The sequence below is a fragment of the Marmota marmota genome, unplaced genomic scaffold (assembly GCF_001458135.2).
Source record: "Marmota marmota marmota unplaced genomic scaffold, marMar, whole genome shotgun sequence".
Classification (NCBI taxonomy): Eukaryota; Metazoa; Chordata; class Mammalia; order Rodentia; family Sciuridae; genus Marmota; species Marmota marmota.
In genome coordinates, this window is record NW_026000048.1 from 5,820,654 (window position 1) to 5,840,807 (window position 20,154).

General features: G+C 33.6%; 2 protein-coding genes across 2 annotated transcripts in view; one reads left to right on the plus strand and one right to left on the minus strand.

Annotated features, from left to right (window-relative positions):
• Window position 1: 1 nt before the first annotated feature.
• Gdi2 (GDP dissociation inhibitor 2) overlaps window positions 2-20,154 on the minus strand; it is a 27,246-nt gene continuing 7,093 nt past the window's right edge. The window contains exons 2-11 of the mRNA XM_015495165.2: window positions 19,854-19,961; window positions 16,380-16,479; window positions 13,587-13,721; window positions 12,233-12,431; window positions 11,842-11,973; window positions 6,579-6,678; window positions 2,770-2,941; window positions 1,281-1,425; window positions 1,005-1,059; window positions 2-916 (exon numbers count right to left, since the gene is read on the minus strand). Coding sequence (XP_015350651.1) covers window positions 770-916; window positions 1,005-1,059; window positions 1,281-1,425; window positions 2,770-2,941; window positions 6,579-6,678; window positions 11,842-11,973; window positions 12,233-12,431; window positions 13,587-13,721; window positions 16,380-16,479; window positions 19,854-19,961 — 1,293 coding nt within the window. The 3' untranslated portion in view covers window positions 2-769. The remainder of the gene's footprint in view (window positions 917-1,004; window positions 1,060-1,280; window positions 1,426-2,769; window positions 2,942-6,578; window positions 6,679-11,841; window positions 11,974-12,232; window positions 12,432-13,586; window positions 13,722-16,379; window positions 16,480-19,853; window positions 19,962-20,154) is intronic.
• Window positions 17,699-19,409, plus strand: LOC125619572 (ADP-ribosylation factor-like protein 6-interacting protein 6). Its single transcript, XM_048812746.1, is given in 3 exon segments — window positions 17,699-17,738; window positions 18,092-18,181; window positions 18,184-19,409. Coding segments are annotated over 3 exon segments (462 nt in total). The 3' UTR covers window positions 18,516-19,409.

Sequence of the window (20,154 nt, forward strand, 5' to 3'; positions counted from 1 at the left end):
GTGGATTCCAGAGTTTGGCTTTATTTTGCAGTACAGAAATCATTTGGAGCCATTTTGGAACAGACATCATTGAAGAGAGGCTCTGTCAAATCAATACTGCATTGCAGCTTGGTCCATTGAAGAAGCCACACCTGGGATACAAAAGATGCTTCCACATTTTACCTGCTTTTTAATGATAGGTTCTTTTCCCCTTCTTTCATCAATTTTACTAGGTTAAAACACCACATATTGGCTTCCTCCAAACGAATCCCTAAGTCTGGAGTTTGGTTAGAAGTTTATGCCCACATAAACCAAACTTTTGACTATGGTATTTGGGCCCTGCCATAATACTTAACACACAATGTAGTTATAGGGAATATTCAATTTAGAATCTCCTTAATGACAAGATGGCACACAAACTATGAATCCAGCTCTTGAGCAGCAGAAGCACATAAATGCAAAGTCTACCCTGATTAAAAGATACAAATACTGTATCAAGTTTTCTGTATTGATATCACAATGTTTAAAACTGCTCCTTCACTAGAAAAAAAAGCCAGTCCAGTTAAATTGAACAGAATGTGGTAACTGGCCAATTCTGAATAGCCACTCCATGAAAACAAGTTAATACATGATATTAGAAAGATGAAGGGGAAGAGTATTTACTGGTACAATGCTCTTCAATCTCTCCATTCTGATTACAAAAGCAGGCCTTACAATTTTGATTTCATACAATATGCATTATTTGTCAAATTTTATATTTGTCCTAATTAGGTATTAACATGTACTGCTGTTAGTCTTCCCCATAGATGTCATTTTTCTTGCGCTTCATTTCTTCAAAATCAAACTCAGATCCTGTCATCCTCTTATAGATGTCTTTAATGTCATCACAGGTTGTCTCAAAGTGAGTTGTGGCATCATATGTGCGGGAAATAAAGATCTGGAAATAAAAATTACAAATATTTATAAGTATTTAGGGGATGTTCCAGTAAAGCCTAAAAATATTCTTTTCAGATTTCCACACTCACCTGGCTCTCTCTTCCCAAATCTTTTGGTATAAGAAGGTCACTGATGCTGACAAATCTGAAGGGAAAAAATAGATAAGTAGGCAAGTTAGTTGGTCCCACACTCAAGCCATTGTTTTGCCTGAATTTTTAAGTACCAAAGGGAAGACCGGTAGAGATGAGACATTTCAAGATTGCCCACACAGCAGCCAGAGTCTGCCTGTGTTCTCGTGCTCACCTTACCATAGCACCAAAATCAAGCCTCAGTTTGGATGGTAGCTGACAGAACACAACACTCACTTTTGTTCAATTGGTTCCAAGAGCTCCAAAGCTGGTCTGATTTCTTTTTCAGGTTCCTTGGTTTCCACAGTTGTACTAACAATGGCAATGTACTTTCCTTGGGCTGCCACATTGTGTGCAGAGGAGATCATGCAAACATAGATATCTAGAAATAAACAATAGCAGCTCGAGAACTGAGATGGATAAACCTGGGACATGAGTGCCCTACAGGTTTTACTATATTTCATTCAGTTACTGCTCTTCTAAGCTTAAGTTCTATGTGAAAGCAAACTGGGTCATGGTGGATATGCAAATATTTAATAACCGAATTTCTTTTAACCTACTAGGGATTAAGGATTGATGTGGCTGTGAACTGCTAAACTTGGAAATAAAATTCCTTTCTGGCTCTGTCATAGCACCGTATTATCTACTCTGTGTTTTTTTGTTGTTGTTGTTGTTGTTGTTTTTCCACTCTGTATCCTGCACATTTGGAAATGTTCTGAATAGCTAAGAAAGGATTTATTAAATATCAATTTCCTCCTTTATTAAAAATCGCAAGTCAGTATAAACTATTTTTAAGTTGGCAATAATAAACAATTTCTGATCTTGATGTGTATACCACTATTCAAAGTAACTATATTCTCAGACAGAAAATTATTGGGCTCCTTTTTTGTACATTTTCACAGACCCTGTTAGGGAACAATAAGATTGTCAAGTCCCTTTGTTCTAGTGATAATGTTCTGCAATGTGATTTACTTACTGGGGATTGAACCCAGGGGTACTTAACCACTGAGCCACATCTCCAGCCCTTTTTATTTTGAAACAGGGTCTCACTAAGTTCCTCAGGTCCTCACTAAATTGCTGAGACTGGCCTGGAACTTGCAATCCTCCAGTCCAAGCCTTCCAGTCACAGGGATTACAGGTATGTACCACCACACCTAGTTGCAATGTGATTTCTTAAAGGGAAAAAAAGAAAAAAATCATAATACAGATATCTCTTAATTATTTAGATAAATAAGATGTAGGGCTACTAAATCAAAAGATGGGAACACCAAATAGTTGATAACAACTGGTTAAAGCAAACAAATCAAAAACTGCACTTTCAAAGCCAAGTCCTGATCTAAATCACAGACTGAACGGTTTTCTAGCACATTGCTAAAATGAAATGTAAGAAGTTCACAAATGATGACACAGCTCAAAAATATAGTGGATTCAATTGAACTTGTCAGCATAAACCTCCACAGTCACTCATGTTAGAGCCAGGAGATTGTGAGAATTCACCTAGTCAATCCATTCATTCTAGAGGAAGAAACTGAGGTCAGAAGTGATGGATACAAGTCCAAAGCAGGGCTTCTAGTTTACTTCAACACAATGCTGCAGGATCCCTAGAATCTAAAAGGATCACATTATGTTTCCTACATGTAAACTAAAGTCTCTCGGTACAACACATAAAGTTAGGAATTTAGGATGACACAAAGCAATCCAACAGCTGCAGGTCTTCAAAACTCACCAGACTTTCGATTGACTTGGTTCTGTGGAATAATGATCTGACAGGAGTTGGCATCGTTGGTGTTCTTGATGGGGTGGCTGAGGATACATATAACTCTGATGACCTGGCCCACTTTTTCTACCCGATCTTTTACATAGCTGGGGTCACAGATGAGCTGCTTACAGCGAGCAATCTATAACAAGACATTTTTAAAGATCTTATAAAAATATAAATACATGGGAAATCCCATGTTCATGGATTAGAAGACAATGTTGTTGTGGTAACTAAATCCAACCTAAAATTCATGCTGAATCATAAGGAACAGCCAAAACAATCTTGAAAAAGATCAAGATGGGACTCATTAAACAACTAGGTAGTAAACACAGTGGTACTAGCATAAAGATTGACAAAGACAAGTGAGATAGGAAAGAGAGCCCAGAAATAAACCATCACAGTTACAAACGATTTTTGACAAAGATGCCATGGCCAATCCGTAGGAATAGGACAATCTTTTCAACAACCAGTTAATGCAAAAGAATGAAGATGGACCCTTACTTAACACCATATACAAAAATTAAAATGGATCAACGGCCTAAAATAATGAAAACTCCAGGAAGAAAATGTAGGGCAATAGCTCCATGGTATTAAATTTGTGATTTCTTACACATGAAAGACACAGGAAATAAAAGAAATAGACAAGTCTTCATGAAAAAATTTATTTTTTGTACCTCAAGAAGAAAACAGTATAAAAGAGCAACCCACAGAATGGGAGAAATGTACATGAATATATCTGATAAGAGATTAATATCCAGAATATATCAAGAATTCCTAAAACAATTAAAAAAACAACTGTCCTATTCAAAAATGAGCAAAGGATTTGAAAGGACAGTTCCCCAAAGAAAACAAATGCCTATTATTAATAAGTGTAAAGACACTAAACATCACTAATCATCAGCAAAGTGCAAATTAAAATTACAATGAGATACCACCTCCTACCCATTAGAATGGCTATTATCAAAATACTATGTTGGCATAGATGTGGAGAAACTACACCACTGAAGGGAATATAAAATGGCACTACCACCATCAAAACAGTATGGCTGTTTCTTAAATATATATATATATATTATGATCAGAGATTTAAATTCTGGATATACACCCAAAAGAAGTGAAAAACAGGGTTTTGAAGAGAAAATCTGTACACCAACATTCACGATAGTATTAATCACAACAGCTAAAATGTGGAAACCACCCAAGTGTCCACTGATTAGTGACATGTGGTTTACACATACAGTGGAATATCCTTAATAAGAAAGGAAATTCTGACATATGCTACAACTTGGGTTAAACTTAAAGACAGTAGTGCTAAGTGAAATAAGCTACTCACAAAAAATATAAATACTGTTTATATCAGATATTTAAAAGTAGCCAAAATCATAGAGACGGAATGGGATGACAGAGTGGAGGGTTACTGTTCAATGCTACAGAGTTTCAGTTTTATAAGATGAAAAGACTACGAGAGATGCGTAGTGGTGATGGCTGTAAAATATTATGAATGTATTTAAAACCACAGAACTGTACACTTAAAATGGCAAGGATGATAAATTTCATGTATTATGTAATTTTACCCCAACTTTTTAAACTGGGAGGCAAGGAAGCACGATTTTTTAATGTAATATTCAGTGTTTATAGTGTTTTAAATAGTATCCTGGGCTGGGGATGTAACTCAGTGGTAAAGTGCTTGTCTAGCATATGCAAAACCTGAGATTGAATTCCGGCTCCACAAAAACCCCAAACCAATACTTTAATATAATTTTCCCTTGAATAGAATTTCTTATATTCATGAACTAATTAATATAAAAGTTAACCATAGATAACTAGTAAAATAGCTTTTCCAACAATCCCTATAAATTCTTTTTGGACAATTGCATAGTGGTCAGAAGTATCAGTTTTGTACATAATGGTTGTCATACTTGCACGTCCTGGCAAAAAAATAAAAGAAATATGACTAGCATTATAAATAGACCAAAATCATAATCTTAAGACTGCATTATAAGCAAGATTTTAGCTCCAAGAGTAATGTATTATAACCCTTCTCTTTCATGGCAAAGCCCTGAGGTTTCCTTAAAAAAGGGAGCTTTCTGCTGTGTGCAGCAGAGTGACATCAAAGAAAAACCTGCAAGAGAAAGAAACAACCTAAAGCAATCAGTTTAAGACATTTATCCGTATCTCCCAAACAATGATTGTGCTGAAAGCACAGGTAGTTATGACAGATCGCTAACAATAAAAGTTCAGGTAACCAACTAGTAAAAGGAGATTATTTGGTGTTTAGCCCAGGAGATACCACCAGGAATAGCAAAATAATTTTTAAACTTAACTTTTTGAGTTTGTCTTGTGTTTGGCTCCATTTGTAAGGATTGATAGTTCATGACTTTTTTCCCCTTAAAGGTTTTCCAAAAAAACAGAAAACATCTACCTTACATGGTCAGTGAACCCATTTATAAATATAGTACACACGATGAGATCTGAATGATATTTGTCCTACCTTAAAATATTTGGCCATTTCATCATTTTAGGAGTTAATAAAAGAATGGCAGTCAAAGCACTAGTAAACAAAATATCATCCTTCAGTTTCCTATGTCATCCTACAGTTTCCTATACATATTCCATCTTCTTATAAGAACATATAAAAAAGATTAGAGACTACCAAGACAATCAAGATAAAAGATTATAAAGAAGTAGCCTGGAAAATATAAAACCATGTAGACTAGACATCTCGGAAGATAGGAGGGACAAAGCTAACATTTCCCAACGTATATCCTTAGGTGTGTTACAACTAAGCACTGTGGGCATAGGACACCAATTCCAGCGCAGCCATTCAGTCAGCTGTGTCTTTTATTTATATGTACCCAAGAAGCATTAAGCCCTGTCTCTTAGGATCATTGTGAGATATACATCATATTAAAGAAAAATCTTGCCTCGTGCTTTGCTATTAGGCTCTTTTATTTTCCTAAGCCAGGCCTATATTTTCTCTCTATTATTCATTGTCTTCTCATTCTGGCTACTAAAATCTTATCTCAAATCTTCATTTCCCATGCAATCTAAACAAGAAAAAATAGACCACCTCCAGGAGGTCTCTACATTCCCACCTAGCTCAATGTTTAAATGTTTAAGATAAAGCTTACATTTTTAGAATTTTAGACATAATATGTCAGGCAGTAACTTAGAATGCATTCTCTACTGCAAGAGCTGTTAACGATGATAATAACTGAGTGAAATGAAAGAAATATTAAGTAGTATAGTAATAAAAGGAAGAAGTAATACTTTATTTTTAATGTGTGGTTGGCAGGCCAGGAATATTATGACCAGAGAGAGCTTTTAAGAAAAAGCAGAGTCCCCTCAAACCTTCTGAATTAGAATAGACATTATAACCAGCTTCCAGTGATCTACCTACAATTCAGATTTATAAAAGTACTCAGAACTCCACCTGTGGAGATCGCCAACTCCACAATTTGTGGATAAGTACCAGTCCACACCATTTAAGTATGGAATACTTAAATATGTTAACTGTTAAGTATGTAGAATTACCTACCATCCATAATGCGGACATTTTGGTCTTAAGTAACAACTGACACCCTAGAAAGGGTGGTTGTTTTTAAAATAAGACAAAGAAACTACATTAGTCCTTAGCTATGATAAAACCAACTTTCACACAGAATATCATGTAGTCTGAAATCTAGCATCGATGTCCATAGTAAAATAGGTACTTAGTAGATAATACATTTTCTTCACAAGAACACAGTATTTTTAAAATTGTAAAAGTTACTTACCTCTCCTTCGGACTTTACGCCAACCACTTTTCCATTGTGCACAATGATTTCTTCAATTGGTTTATTCAACATGTAAGTACCTCCATAAATAGCACTCAGCCTAGAAAGTTTTTAAAAATCTCAATTATAATAAATGTTTCAATTGCTCAAGTTTCCCTCCTTAGATCTATATGAATTATAGGCAATATATTTGCTCAATTCCCATCTAAAAGGATATTAGCTTGATTTACTACAGTATGAATTATAGAACAAGAAGTGCAAATTTGTTTTACAGTTGAATACTGAGGGGGAAAAAAAAGGCACTGACCAGCAACAGGAAGAACTTCTATATATATAGGAGTCTTCTCCTCCTGATTATTAAAAACTAAACACTATCAGAAGGCCCTAGGGAATGCCTAAAGCAGACAGAAAATGATGAGCAGACTTGACAGGAATCAATTGGCTGATATCTTGTGTGGTTTATACTGCTTTCCCCAAAGGAACTACTTTCCTAGTCTTTTAACTTGGGGCAGCTAGAACAGAAACAGGAAGGCTGCAGCCTTACTGATCTGAGGTACTATGAGACTTTGAAGTGCCACAAGAGATAAAAATCATGGAGGGGGGGAACTCTACAAAAGTAAGAGCCACAAAGGAAGGAGCCAACAAATCTGTGATAAAAATCTCTTCAAATCTTAACTAATTCAAGAAATGTTTTCCTTCTATTCCTCCTCACCCCACAAGTTCCAGGATCAAACAGGGCTTCATGCACGCTAGGCAAGCGTTCTGCCACTGAGCGACACCTCCAGCACTTCTGTTCATCTTTTTTGCACTCCACCAACTGAGCTACATCCCCAGCCCCTTGTTCATCTCTTTAAAATGATTATTTAATTCAAAATAATTAACACTGTATTATGGGGCTTAGAGATGTAAAATATAAACAAAGAAAAATGGTAAATAAAAATGATAGTGTTGCAAAGTTCTTCTCTTTTACATAATGTGGTACAATTAACTCTAAATATAAACTGTAATAAATAAATAAAAGATTACAATTTGTAGGGTGAGCAAAAAAAGAGGTGAAGACAAAAACCCATTAGAAGAATTAAGATGCAATACTAGAAAATATCTGATTAATCCAAAAATCAGGAGCAGGAAACAGCAGGGGTTGATGGGTAGCAAAAACCATAGACCTAACCCCAACTGTATGGATTATTATGTTAAATGTAAATGGACTAAATTCTCCAATTAAAAAGCTAACATTGTCACAATGGACCAAAAAAAAAAAAACAAAAAAGATTCAACTATATGCTGATGCTGTCTTCAAGAACAGTGTTGATACAGGATGTAGCTAGCTCAGTGGTACAGTGCTTGCCTAGCATAAGCAAGGCGCTGGGATCAATCTCCAGCACCACACACACAAAAGAAGAAAACTGATAGAACTAGAAAAAGACATATTTCAATTCTACCAGTTCTCTTTCTCTTTTAGGTACCAGGGAATTCAGCCTGAAGCACTTTAACACTGAGTTATATATCCCCAGCCCTTTCTATTTTTTATTTAGAGACAGGGTACAGCTATATTGCTTAGAGCCTCACTAAGCTGCTGAGGTTGGCTCTGAATTTGCAAACCTCCTGCCTCAGCTTCATGAGTTGCTAGGATTACAGTATGCTCCATGACACCAGGCTACCAGTTCTTAATACTCCACCAACAAATGCAGAGTACACATTCTTTTTTTTTCAGAGCATACTGATCACTAAGATTACATATTCAACCATAAAATATGTCTCAATTTCAAGGACTGAAATTGTATTAAGTTTGTTCTCTGAACATAATAAAATTAGACACTAATAACAATAAGATATTTAGGAAAAAACTCCAAATGTTTATAAATAATTATTCTTCCAAACAACTCAAGATTAAAAGGAGGGGGTGGCAAACGATAGAGGTACCAAGGATGGATAACACAGATTCAGAGGAAAATTAAACTTTTAACTTATGTTACATGTGCAAAATGTAATAACAGCCATGTGTTTCAACCATAAAAGTCAAAAAAAGGGGGAAGAGGGCTGGGATTGTAGCTCAGTGGTAGAATGCTTGTCTCACAAGCATGAGGCCCTAGGTTTGATCCTCAGCACCACATAAAAATAAATATAAATAAAATAATATATAAAAATAAAATAAATATAAATAAATAAAATATAAATAATAAATAATTTATATTATTATATTTATATAATATTATATATTATATTTATAATTAAATAAATAAAATAAATATAAATAAAGATATTGTGTCCATCTACAACTTAAAAAAAAAGCGGGGAGAGAAGAAATTTTTAAAAAGCAATTGATCAAGACAGAAAGCTAAAGAGAAAATTAATGAAGCTAACAGTTTGGTTTTTTTAAAAAGATAAATGATATTAAATCCTAGCAGAAGAGAGAAAATATAAATTATAAATCACAGGAATGAAAGAGGAAACATCACTAATGATCTTACATACATCAAAAGGGTTAGCACAACTTTTTACAGTAAATTCAAAAACTTAAATGAAATGGTCAAATTCCTTGAAAAGCACAAATGAAAACTACAATAAGAAATAGCATATTTGAATAGCCTATTTTTATGTGGGGCTGAGGATCAAACCCAGTGCCTCGTAACATGCTAGGCAAATGCTCTGCCACTGAGCTAGAGCGCCAGCCCAAATAGCCTAATTTCTATTAAAAGAAAATTAATAATCAAAAGCCTTGTTACAAAGAAAGTTCCAGGCTCAGATGGTTTCATTGATCAAGTCTATGAAACATTGAGGAAAAACCCATAGCAATCTTCACAAACTTTCAGAAAACAAAGGAGGAGGAAACTTTTCCAAACATTTTATGGACTACCAAACCTTATACAAATAAGAACACTACAAGCTTTTAAGACAATATCATTTACAGAAACACACAATTCAATCATCTGTTATCTGCATTAGTTGCATATGCACACACAATGAACAAATTAAATCCAACAATAAACAAGAAAATACATCATGAATATGGAGCTTATTATCCCAGGAATGCAAGGGGTTTTTTTTTAACATTAAAAAATAAATTTGTAGGGCTGAGGATATAGCTCAGATGGCAGAGTAATTACCTGGCATGCACAAGGCTTCAGGTTCAATCCCCAACACCACCAAATAAATAAATAAATATGTAATTCAATATTTTAACATACAAAAGAAAAGCTGCATAATTAACTCAATGTCAATACCTTTTCATAATAAAAACTCTCAGCCAACCATGAATAGAAAGGAATTTAATCTGATAAAATCATCTATCAAAAAAATACAGAAAACATTTAACAATATTATATTTAACACAACATCCCTAACCCAAGGAACAAGACAAGAATGTCCATTTTTAGCACCTTAACATTGTCCTTGAAGTCCCAGCCACTGCAATAAAGGCAAGGGGAAGAGGAGACACATCAAGATTGTTAAGAGGAGAATTTAAACTCTAAACTCACATAATACAATTGTGTACATGAAAATTTTAAGAAACCTATATCAGTAGAATAAGTGAATTAGTTTAATAAACCAGTCATAAGACATAAATATAAAAAAATAAATTTTATTTCTATGTATTAGCAGCAAATAACTTAAAAATAAATAGAAAAACTCACTATGATGATGAATATTTCCCTCAAATCTATAGACTTAACTCAATTCAATCAAAATCACAGCAAATATTTTTTCTGGGGAGAGACAAGCTGATTCTAAAATGTATATGGAAACGCAAAGAATCTTAATAGATGAAACAAATTTTGAAAAAGAACACAGTTGGACTTACATTACCTGACTGCAAAATTTACTACAAAACTATATCAAGACAGTGTGGTAAAAGTATAAGGAAAAAAAACCACAAAATCACTGGAAGAAAACTGGATCCCAAAGTAGACCCATATACATGGCCAAATTATTTCCCCACAAAGATACCAAGACTACCTGGGAAAGAAAATCTTTTCAATAAATGCTGCTAAAATACTAAATATAGGTGTAGTAAAGATGAACCTCAAGCCCTACCTCATTCCACACACCAACAATTTTTCAAGATTAATGACAGACTTAAATGCAAAAATAAAACTTTTAGAAAGAGACAAAAGTATCTTTGTGTCCTCAGGGAAAGCAAAGATTTCTTAGGAGACAAAAGGCTTTAAACATAAAAAGATAATTTTGATATATGGCACTTTATCAAAATGTAAAAATTACAAAAGACAAGACAGAGACTAAGAAACTGACAAAAGACTTGGCACCAGAATACATCAAGATCTACAAATCAAAAATTAAAGAGACAACCCAAATCTAAAAATCTGCAAAGACCTGAACAGTCACAGAACAAAATTATACAAATGGCCATGAAAAAGTAGTCAACTTTATTTCTCAGGAAATACAAATTAAAACCATATGATATGACATTTTATACTCATTGGGTGGTTAAAATTAAAATGACTGACAGGGCTAAGGATGTAGCTCAGTGGTAGAGTGCATACCTAGCATACCTGAGGCTCTAGGTTCAATCCCCAGGGCAACCAAAATATTTAAACATGTTAAGCAAAAAGTAAAAGCCATAGCCAGGCACAGTGATGCCCTTCTGTAATCCCAGAGGTTCAGAAGGCTGAGGCAGGAGGATCACAAGTTCAAAGCCAGCCTCAGCAAAAGTGAGGCCCTAAGCAACTCAGTGAGATCCCCTCTCTAAATGAAATACAAAATAGGACTGGGGATGTGGCTCAGTGGTCAAGTGCCCCTAAGTTCAATCCCCCTTACACCCCCCCAAAAAAAACAACTTAAAAGCCAGAGACAAACGAATGCACACTGTATTGTTCCCTAGATAAGAACTTCAACAACAGGCAAAATAATCTGGTGGTAGAAATCAAGAATGTAATGCAGGGGAGAGAGGATGTATTGTTTACAAAACAAGGAAGATTTCTGGGATAAGGAAAATATTTTATATTTTGATTTGGGTTGTGGTTATACAGGGTCAATACATTTGTCAAATTTTTTCTTTTTTTTTTAACCAAAGATGTTTCATTGTACATAAATTTCACTTTAATAAAAATAAAAGGACTGGGGACAAGGCTCATAGGAAGAGCACTTACAAACATGTATATTACACTCTCAACACCATGGAAAAAAAAGGAAAACTACAGAGACATACCTTGTCTCATTGGTAACATCAAAGCTCACATGCCTATTTGAGATAAAGTTCAGGATCAGTGAAGTATCAGCTAATCAGTTAAAAATGGGCTCTTACCTTGCAAATCCTTGTGGCAATTCTCCAAGGCCATAAAGTGGATAAAGGTATGGGCTTTTGCCATATCTTGCCAAAGACTCACTGTAAAGTTTAATTCTATTAATGGTTTCACAACATGGTTGATCTAAATAGCTAGAAAGAAAATGAATATTAGAAAAGGGTTTTAGTTTTCTTAGTTGCTCAATTTAAAAATCTTTTATTGAAGAGATTTTAATCTATTGCCTTCCTAATTCATTTAAAAGGTTCCAACATTAATTTGAACCAAGAGCCTCTTCTTTCATAGTGTAACATAGCTATATGTTCTGTTAGAATTTCCAATTTGGAGAACTGGGAAATTCAATTCAGTCAGCATTCCAAGAAAAATACAAATCTTAAAAAACAAAAAACTTACTCATCAGTTCTGTAAAGTGCAAGAGCATGACCGGTAAAATCTATAACATCTTGGCCCAAATCAAATCTCTTATACACATCTCTCATTGTGGTTTTCTTAGGATCGATACCCTCAAAAGTTCTAGGATCTTTTTCATCAAAGTTGGCAACATACACTAGGAATTTTCTGAAGCGACGTTTTTCAAATAGTCCCATTAAACCTAAAAAAGAATTTTTTAAAAAGTATACACTCACAATAGGACACTGAGAGATAAAAAAAAAAAAAAAAAGAGAGAGTATGAGAGGAAAATTTAAACATGAATGTCATTAACTTAGCCCCTCTAAGACAAAATGTAAATTAAGATATGAGAAATTTGGATAACATCACCTCCAATTTCACAACACTTTAAAATAAAACCCACACAATTAATATAGATTAGTTATAAAGTCTTTAAGTTTACCCCCAGTTATAAGTAATTACAGTCAGTACTTAAATATGAATTATGTCTCTTTTTTTAAACTTTTTAAAAAAATATTTATTTTTTAGTTGTACTTGAACACAGTACCTTTATTTCACTTATTTATTTTTATGTGGTGCTGCGGATTGAACACATGGTCTTGCACATGTAAGGCAAGCGCTCTATCACTGAGCCACAACCTCAGCCCCTGAATTATGTCTCTTATTAGATACAAAAAAAATAAGTCTTTGAAAAAAATATGATCTATGAAGGGAACAATATCAAAGTTCTTCCTTTGATAACCAATCAACACTTAACCAACTACCTAAAATGCTGAATGCTCTTCCTTTTCCTCTTCTGAATGCCAAGACATATTCTGGCATCTAACAGAGAAAGAAATGTGGATGTTGATTGCCCTGTTGGTCACTTACCTTAGAGAAACACTAGATAATCCATTCACTGCTTTTTATACTAAAAGGTGAACAGACAGCTATAAACTACCACTTTATAGACCCTCAGCTTTTCCTACTAGCAGCATGCAGTTACAAGAAAGACAATGAAAAAGAACCTTCTCCCCTCCCTAACCATACAGAATGTTAAAGATCACTAATGTACTCTCTTCTGCCTAGAACAGTGTCTAGCACATAATAAGACATTCACTAAATATTTGTCGGGGCTGGGGATGTGGCTCAAGTGGTAGCGCGCTCGCCTGGCATGCGTGCGGGCCCGGGTTCGATCCTCAGCACCACATACAAACAAAGATGTTGTGTCCGCCAAAAACTAAAATAAATAAATAAATATTTAAAAAAAAAAAAAAAGACATTCACTAAATATTTGTTGACTGGGTGGATTGATATCTGAAATTTCTTTCCACTATATAATCTAATTATACTGAAAAGATAAAATGAAAGTACTTACTAGATGCCAGGGCTTCTGCTTCAGTGGAAGGAACCTTGTAGATTTTTCCTCCCTTATAAACAAAGCTCCCTTCAGTCACTTTGAAATCTAGATAGCGAGTGACCTCTGTGTAAAGTAGCATCTTAACCAGCTGACCTAGAAAAGTCATAGAATTCAAACTTTCACTTAAATCTTGCTGCCACTAAAAATTAACAGAAATAAACGCACATTTACTAATACTAATGGCTTCCCAATTTCTTCCTAACATTGTCCAATAGCTCTTACAAAACAAATCTGCAAAGCCATATTTTAAATGGTAAACCAGGGCACATACCTACTGCATAGTTAGAAGTTTCTTTTCTAACGTTATGACTTCAGCGTTAATAATTCTTATGCACTTGCTTTGCCAAGGGTAAAAGATATTAGAGGCATGAGATTTAGAATTGCAGTAATACTGCAAATGGATTTAAGCTGCTTAACAGTTTCTATCATATTTCAAAGAAACAACTCCCAAAATATTTCAGTTTCCAAGTCAATTTATATTTATTAAAGTGAACATCAACACCAGATATAGAAAGAGTCAGGCATGCAAGTAAAAATATTACCTTCCTATAAGCCTAAAAATTCTTATGTAAAAAATAGCAAACTTGTGAGACCAAAATTATTTTAAAGCTGATTTGAAGATACACACACTAGGGTTGTCAAAAAGATCAATTTTTTTTTTCTTTTTTGAGAGCAAGAAATAAAGTATTGTGAGACTTACACAACCGGATATTAAAATATAATTATAGTTGTACAGATATTACTATACAATTATATTAGCTGGTTCCCAAATTGGGGGAAAATAATATGTAGATACCACATGTAAAAATGTAATGTGTTAAGAAATTAATGTTTGGTAAAATTTAAAATCAAAATAGAAAAAAAAAAGAGAATGGTATTGAAGGACAAGTGGTTGGCCATTTTGAATAATAAACTTCAATCTCTACTTGTTTGTGTATGACGGGGTGCGTGTGCGTGTGTGTGTGTGTTCCCAGGGACTGAACCCAGGGCCTCATACATGCTGGAGAAACACTCTACCACTGAGCTACATACACATTCAATCTCTACTTTTCAATCAATAGGACAACAAAGCAGATATATTTCATACAATAGATGAAAATATTTATAAAAATTTATGACAAAAAAATGAAATTGTCAAATCATTAAAACAACCAGTAGTATTCTAATAACTTGAGACAAGATGGAAAGAAAAATTTCAAAAATAAACCATCCTGAAAATAAAAACCAATGAAACGAAAAAAGCTCAACCAATATGACATGAAAAAAGCCTTGAGTATAGAAAAAATTTTAATGATTATTAGGCAAATTGCATAACTTCAAAACAATAATCTTAGTTATAAAGAGCTCTTTTTCACATCAATAAGGAAAAACACAAAAAGCTCAATGGAAAAATGTACCAGCACAAGGCTGGCCAATTTACTAAATAGGAAAGTTAGACAATAATATGTAAACCTCATTCTATCCTCTAAAAAAAAAAATAGATATTTTTAAAGTTCAGATTTACCTCTCAATGACAAAATATCAACCAAAATAAATAATATTAAGGGTCAATAAGATACTAGGAAATGGGTAGGATAATATCACTGGTAAAAATAAAATGTGGCAATAAAAAGGAAAAGACTTTTTAAAAAGATCATTATCTTTGTCCCCATAATAACAATTCTGAGTATAAAACGGGGTTTGTCGCGTGTGCATGCATGTTCATAACATACTGGTTAAAAAAAAAACGTTAACTGGCACCAGAACCACTATGTCATACACCAGAATATTAACTAAAATCTAGATGGTGAGATTATAATTAGGTAAATTTGCTTTTCATTCTACTTAACTGCTTCCTAGTTTAAATATTACTTAAGCAAAATTTTTAGAGTTTACCCCAAAATAATTTAGCAAATTTTAGAGAAAATTCAAATAAGATCTCTTTCTATTAAAACAAACAATGTAATAGAAACAAAAGAATAAAAGGAAAGGGTAGCACATACTTTATTCATAAAACATAGACTTTGATAACCAAGAACTTAGTTTTCCAATGTCACCTCAAGTACTAATAACACAGTAATTTAAAAAGATATTTCATGCCTCTATGATGAGAGAAAATTAATATGAAAAATAATTTTACAAGCCTACACAAAAAAAACATTAAGATGACTCAGTTTTTAAAGGACCAGTTATCTAAAATTGTCCACAAAGCATAGAGAGGGAAGTCAGTTACAAATGTTTACGATTCTGGTATGTACTACACCACATCCTAATTGTACCAATGTTTATAGCTATGTCAAATGCTTCCAATTTTATTTTACAAAACTTACATTTACAAAATGCTTACAAAATTTTGGCATGTATCTTGCTACATCTTAACTTTGTTTCTCTAGGGCTGAGGCTGGGGCTCAGCAGTAGCACATTTGCCTGGCATGTGTGAGGCACTGGGTTTTATTCTCAGCACCATATATAAATAAATAAATTTTTTTTTTTAAAAAAAGGTCTATCAACAACTAAAAATATATTTGGAAAAAAAAAAAAACACAAAAAACTTTGTTTCTCTACAGCCATTTACTAATAAGCCACACGCACTTCTCTCCATTCTTAACTTACTGACTCGAGACACCTCTAATGGACCATATCATTAACCATACTATTGCCATTCAACAAAATCCAGTTCCTCACACACAAATAATATTCTCTCTTTGAGAGGTAGTTTCTACCTCCAAATATTTCCAGTATACTTTCATAAATTAAGTTAGAATTCTTTACCATTAGCCATAAGAAACTTGGGAATTAAGTCAACATTCCAGTCTCTTCCTCTCCCCATTGATGTTGGTGGTGGTCCTGGTAATTTAAATCTTTTGTATAACTAAAAGCAAAACAAAAAGTAACAAAATTTAATTTTCCATTATTTTATATAATACTTTTGATTTATGTGGTTTTGGTATAATAATAAAACACTACTACAATAAGGCAAGGTAGGAGGGCATTTCATATTTTATCAGATAAAATGTTTATCAAGGTCCCAATACATACATAAATAAGACAGATTGATCAACTTGTGAATGCTAAAATAAACAAAATATTACATAAGTTTTTAATTTGTTTTTTTAGTAGCAGTAAAACAAAACAGGAAACTATTTGTTAGTGACACTAGTAGTTTTGTAGGTACATTTCTTATTGGTAGAACTCATTCTTCCCCCACATAAAAAGCTAACAAAAGATTTATGAAGCTGCTTAGTAGTCTTTTTGTTTTGTTTTTCAAACCACAATTAACTAAAGGTTCAAGCATTGCATTTTTTTTGTTTCTTCTTATTCTCATCTTCATTCAAAAGTTTTCTCACTTCTTTTTTCTTTTGAGAAGATTAGGCTAGTTTGTAAGAAATTGTTGTTGATTACATTACACTGCATCATATTAGGGGCCATGTAATGTCTAGTTACCCCACCCTAACTTTGCTTCTGTAGTTATATTAGGAGTTAAAAATAAATTTTGGAGCCTTCAAACTAGAAAAGATAATTAAAACTAATTCTAGTTAACATAGCTTTTTAAGTTTCATTAAGGTATAACTGATATATAAAAAAGGCACACCCTTAACGTATATATTCTGATGAATGTGGAGAATAGTATATGGCTATGAACACCATCGAAAAGTATCAAATATATCCATCACTCCCCAAAACTTCTTTGTGTTCTTTTTTTTCTGGGGGTTTTGGTTTGGGGTGTTTAGCAATAGGAACAGCTAACTTATAACTTCTAAGTTGAGTAGAAACTTTGATAAAAGGAAGCCTGCAGTTTAAAATTTGAGAATATTATTTCAATTTCATGAATCTTACTGATAACATAAAACAAAGTTTGTAGATACATAATAAAAATTCAAGTCTCTGAATATATTCACCATAAGAAAAAAATTTTAAAAAGAAAAAGGAGAAAGAAGAAAATGTGTTAAACTTATTAAAGATCAGCTAATAAATGTGCTCAGTGTGGAAGGAATGGTGACAGCAAATCCCTCCAGACTGTATACAAAGAAGAAATTTGGTGGCCATCACCTGAACCAAGAGGTCCATTATCCATCATTAATGGTGGATATATGCGGATGTTCAACAAGCCCCACACAGAGAAATTTATAAGTGAGTTTAGTATAACACACTTAGTGCTTCATGTGCAGCTGGGGATGTAGCTCAGTGGTAAGGAGTTTGCCTCGCATGTTCAAGGCCTAGGGTCTGATCCTTAGCACTAGGAAAACAAATTTTTTTATATATATGTTTCAAGTGGCCTTATCCTAAAAAAGGAGAAAATAAGACTACTAAAGCAACGGGAACTAAGCTTAGAATTGTACAACACAGGTTCACAACCAAACCCTGAGATTTTAACCACACAGAGACTATTTTGTAGCCTGAAAAATGAGGATAAAAATATGCCTTTGAGGAGGCAGATGGGAGAAGAACGCGTGCCAAGTAGCTTGGAGAAAAGTTGTGGATAGGGGCGGGTGGAACAACACGAAAGGCAGAAAGAGCTACGCGTAGCCGGGCCCAGGCTCGGCGATGGCCGATCCAGGTCCTGTCTATTCTCTGCTCGCCATCCTCCTCGCTTTCCTCCTCGCCAGCGCCTACCTGATCGTTAAAGAGTTGCATGCTGAGAATTTGAAAAATGAAGATGATGTAGATACTGGACTATTAGGATTCTGGACTCTACTTATAATATCCCTAATTGCTGGAGTCTCCTGTTGCAGCTTTTCTTGGAAAGTTACATATTTTGATTCTTTTGAACCAGGAATGTTTCCTCCTACTCCTCTTTCACCTGCCAGGTTCAAGAAACTGACCGGACATTCTTTCCACATGGGCTATAGCATGGCAATTTTGAATGGCATTGTAGCTGCTCTTACTGTGGCATGGTGCCTCATGTGAAACCACACTGGAACGATATTTTGACAAAATTGTGATTATTTTGTAATAACAGAAAAAAAAAAAAAAAAGAAAGAAAAGAAAACATTGCCTGCTCAGAATACTAAGAAGTCATTATATGGTTCAGATACATATCATAATCGTCATCATCATGAAGGACCTTTTAAAACGTCATTCTGGAGTCTAGGCATTGAAAATATCTTGAGTATTAAGTTTCGAGTACTTTTTAAAAGTATAAGATTCTTACCTCATTCTTTTACTTTTGTTTGTGTGTTTCTTATAAAATATAGAAAACATTTTAATGGAAATCAAACTTGGACACTTGAATACAGAATAATGCCTACCTTTCCATGTATATATACTACAATTTTGCTAAGAAATACTGATTAATTGAGATAGAAATATTTCTTTCTTACATATTACATTACAAAAACAAACTGCCTACTTTCCTGACATTTTATAGAAGCTACTTTTAAATAAAAATATTTAGTTTTTGATATTCATATAATAGAAGGTGCATTTATATCTTTTATGAGGCATAGTTCCTTATGTTTTTTTAACATATTTTCCTACTACATTTTGAATCTACTTTTTTTTTTTAATTATTGCATCTAGACAACTTTAAATGTTATTTCTTGGCTTGTGCAAAACTAATACCTGCCATTTATACTAAATATTTTTGTCTGAAACTAATAAGCACATTGATGTAAGTTTAAAATTAAGTAAATTTATTTGTAAAAAAAAATTACTGAAAAGATAAATTATTTCAGTCATTAAACTATTAAGAATTCGAGACTATTCATTGTTTCTATTTTCCAACATTTTACATATTTATCTTGTTGTAAATATGGTTACTTCATCAGAACTTATTTTGTTTTTAATAAATGAAAACCTGAATTTTTTGTATGTAGAAATACTTGAATTAGTATATTTTTTAATCTCAAAAATTTAGTTACCAAAGTAGAAAGGCTATGTGTGTGTGATAAAACTATATTTTATATATAGAAAAAAATATATGCCTTTGAGTGACTGAGAGAATAAATAAGACCAAGTGGAAAGCATTGGCATTGTGCTTGGTATGTTAGGCCCCCTGCTGTCAATCTTCCTAGTCTATATTCTGTTAGCTTTGAGAGATAATAGACACTAGATGGCAACAAAAGGTCACAATTAAAACTTCTACAGCTCCCAAAAAGAAGCTCCTACAAAATTATGTGCTCAAGACTTTCTACTCAGTAAATTAAAATAAATAAATAAATAAAACCATCTCTCAGGATTAAAATGAAGATTTATTAGGAAAACACTCAAAATACAAAAGGCATGTTTATTTTTATTAACACTTACATCTTCCAGTGGTGTTATAGATGCACTCTCTCCTCCATAATATGGGTTTCGATCCATATGAAGAACCTTCTTTCCATTCACTGACATTATACCAGACAGAATACATTCCTACAGGGAAAACATAAGTATCTTTAAAAGAAGGCAAATCCCACAACATATTTAAAACCTTCAAAAGTCAGTCATTAAGAAATTAAGAATTCTCTTAGTTAAAAAAAGAATTCTCAAGCTGGGATAGCTCAATTGGTAGAGTGCTTGCCTCGCATGCACAAGGCCCTGGGTTCAATCCTTGGCACCACGGGGG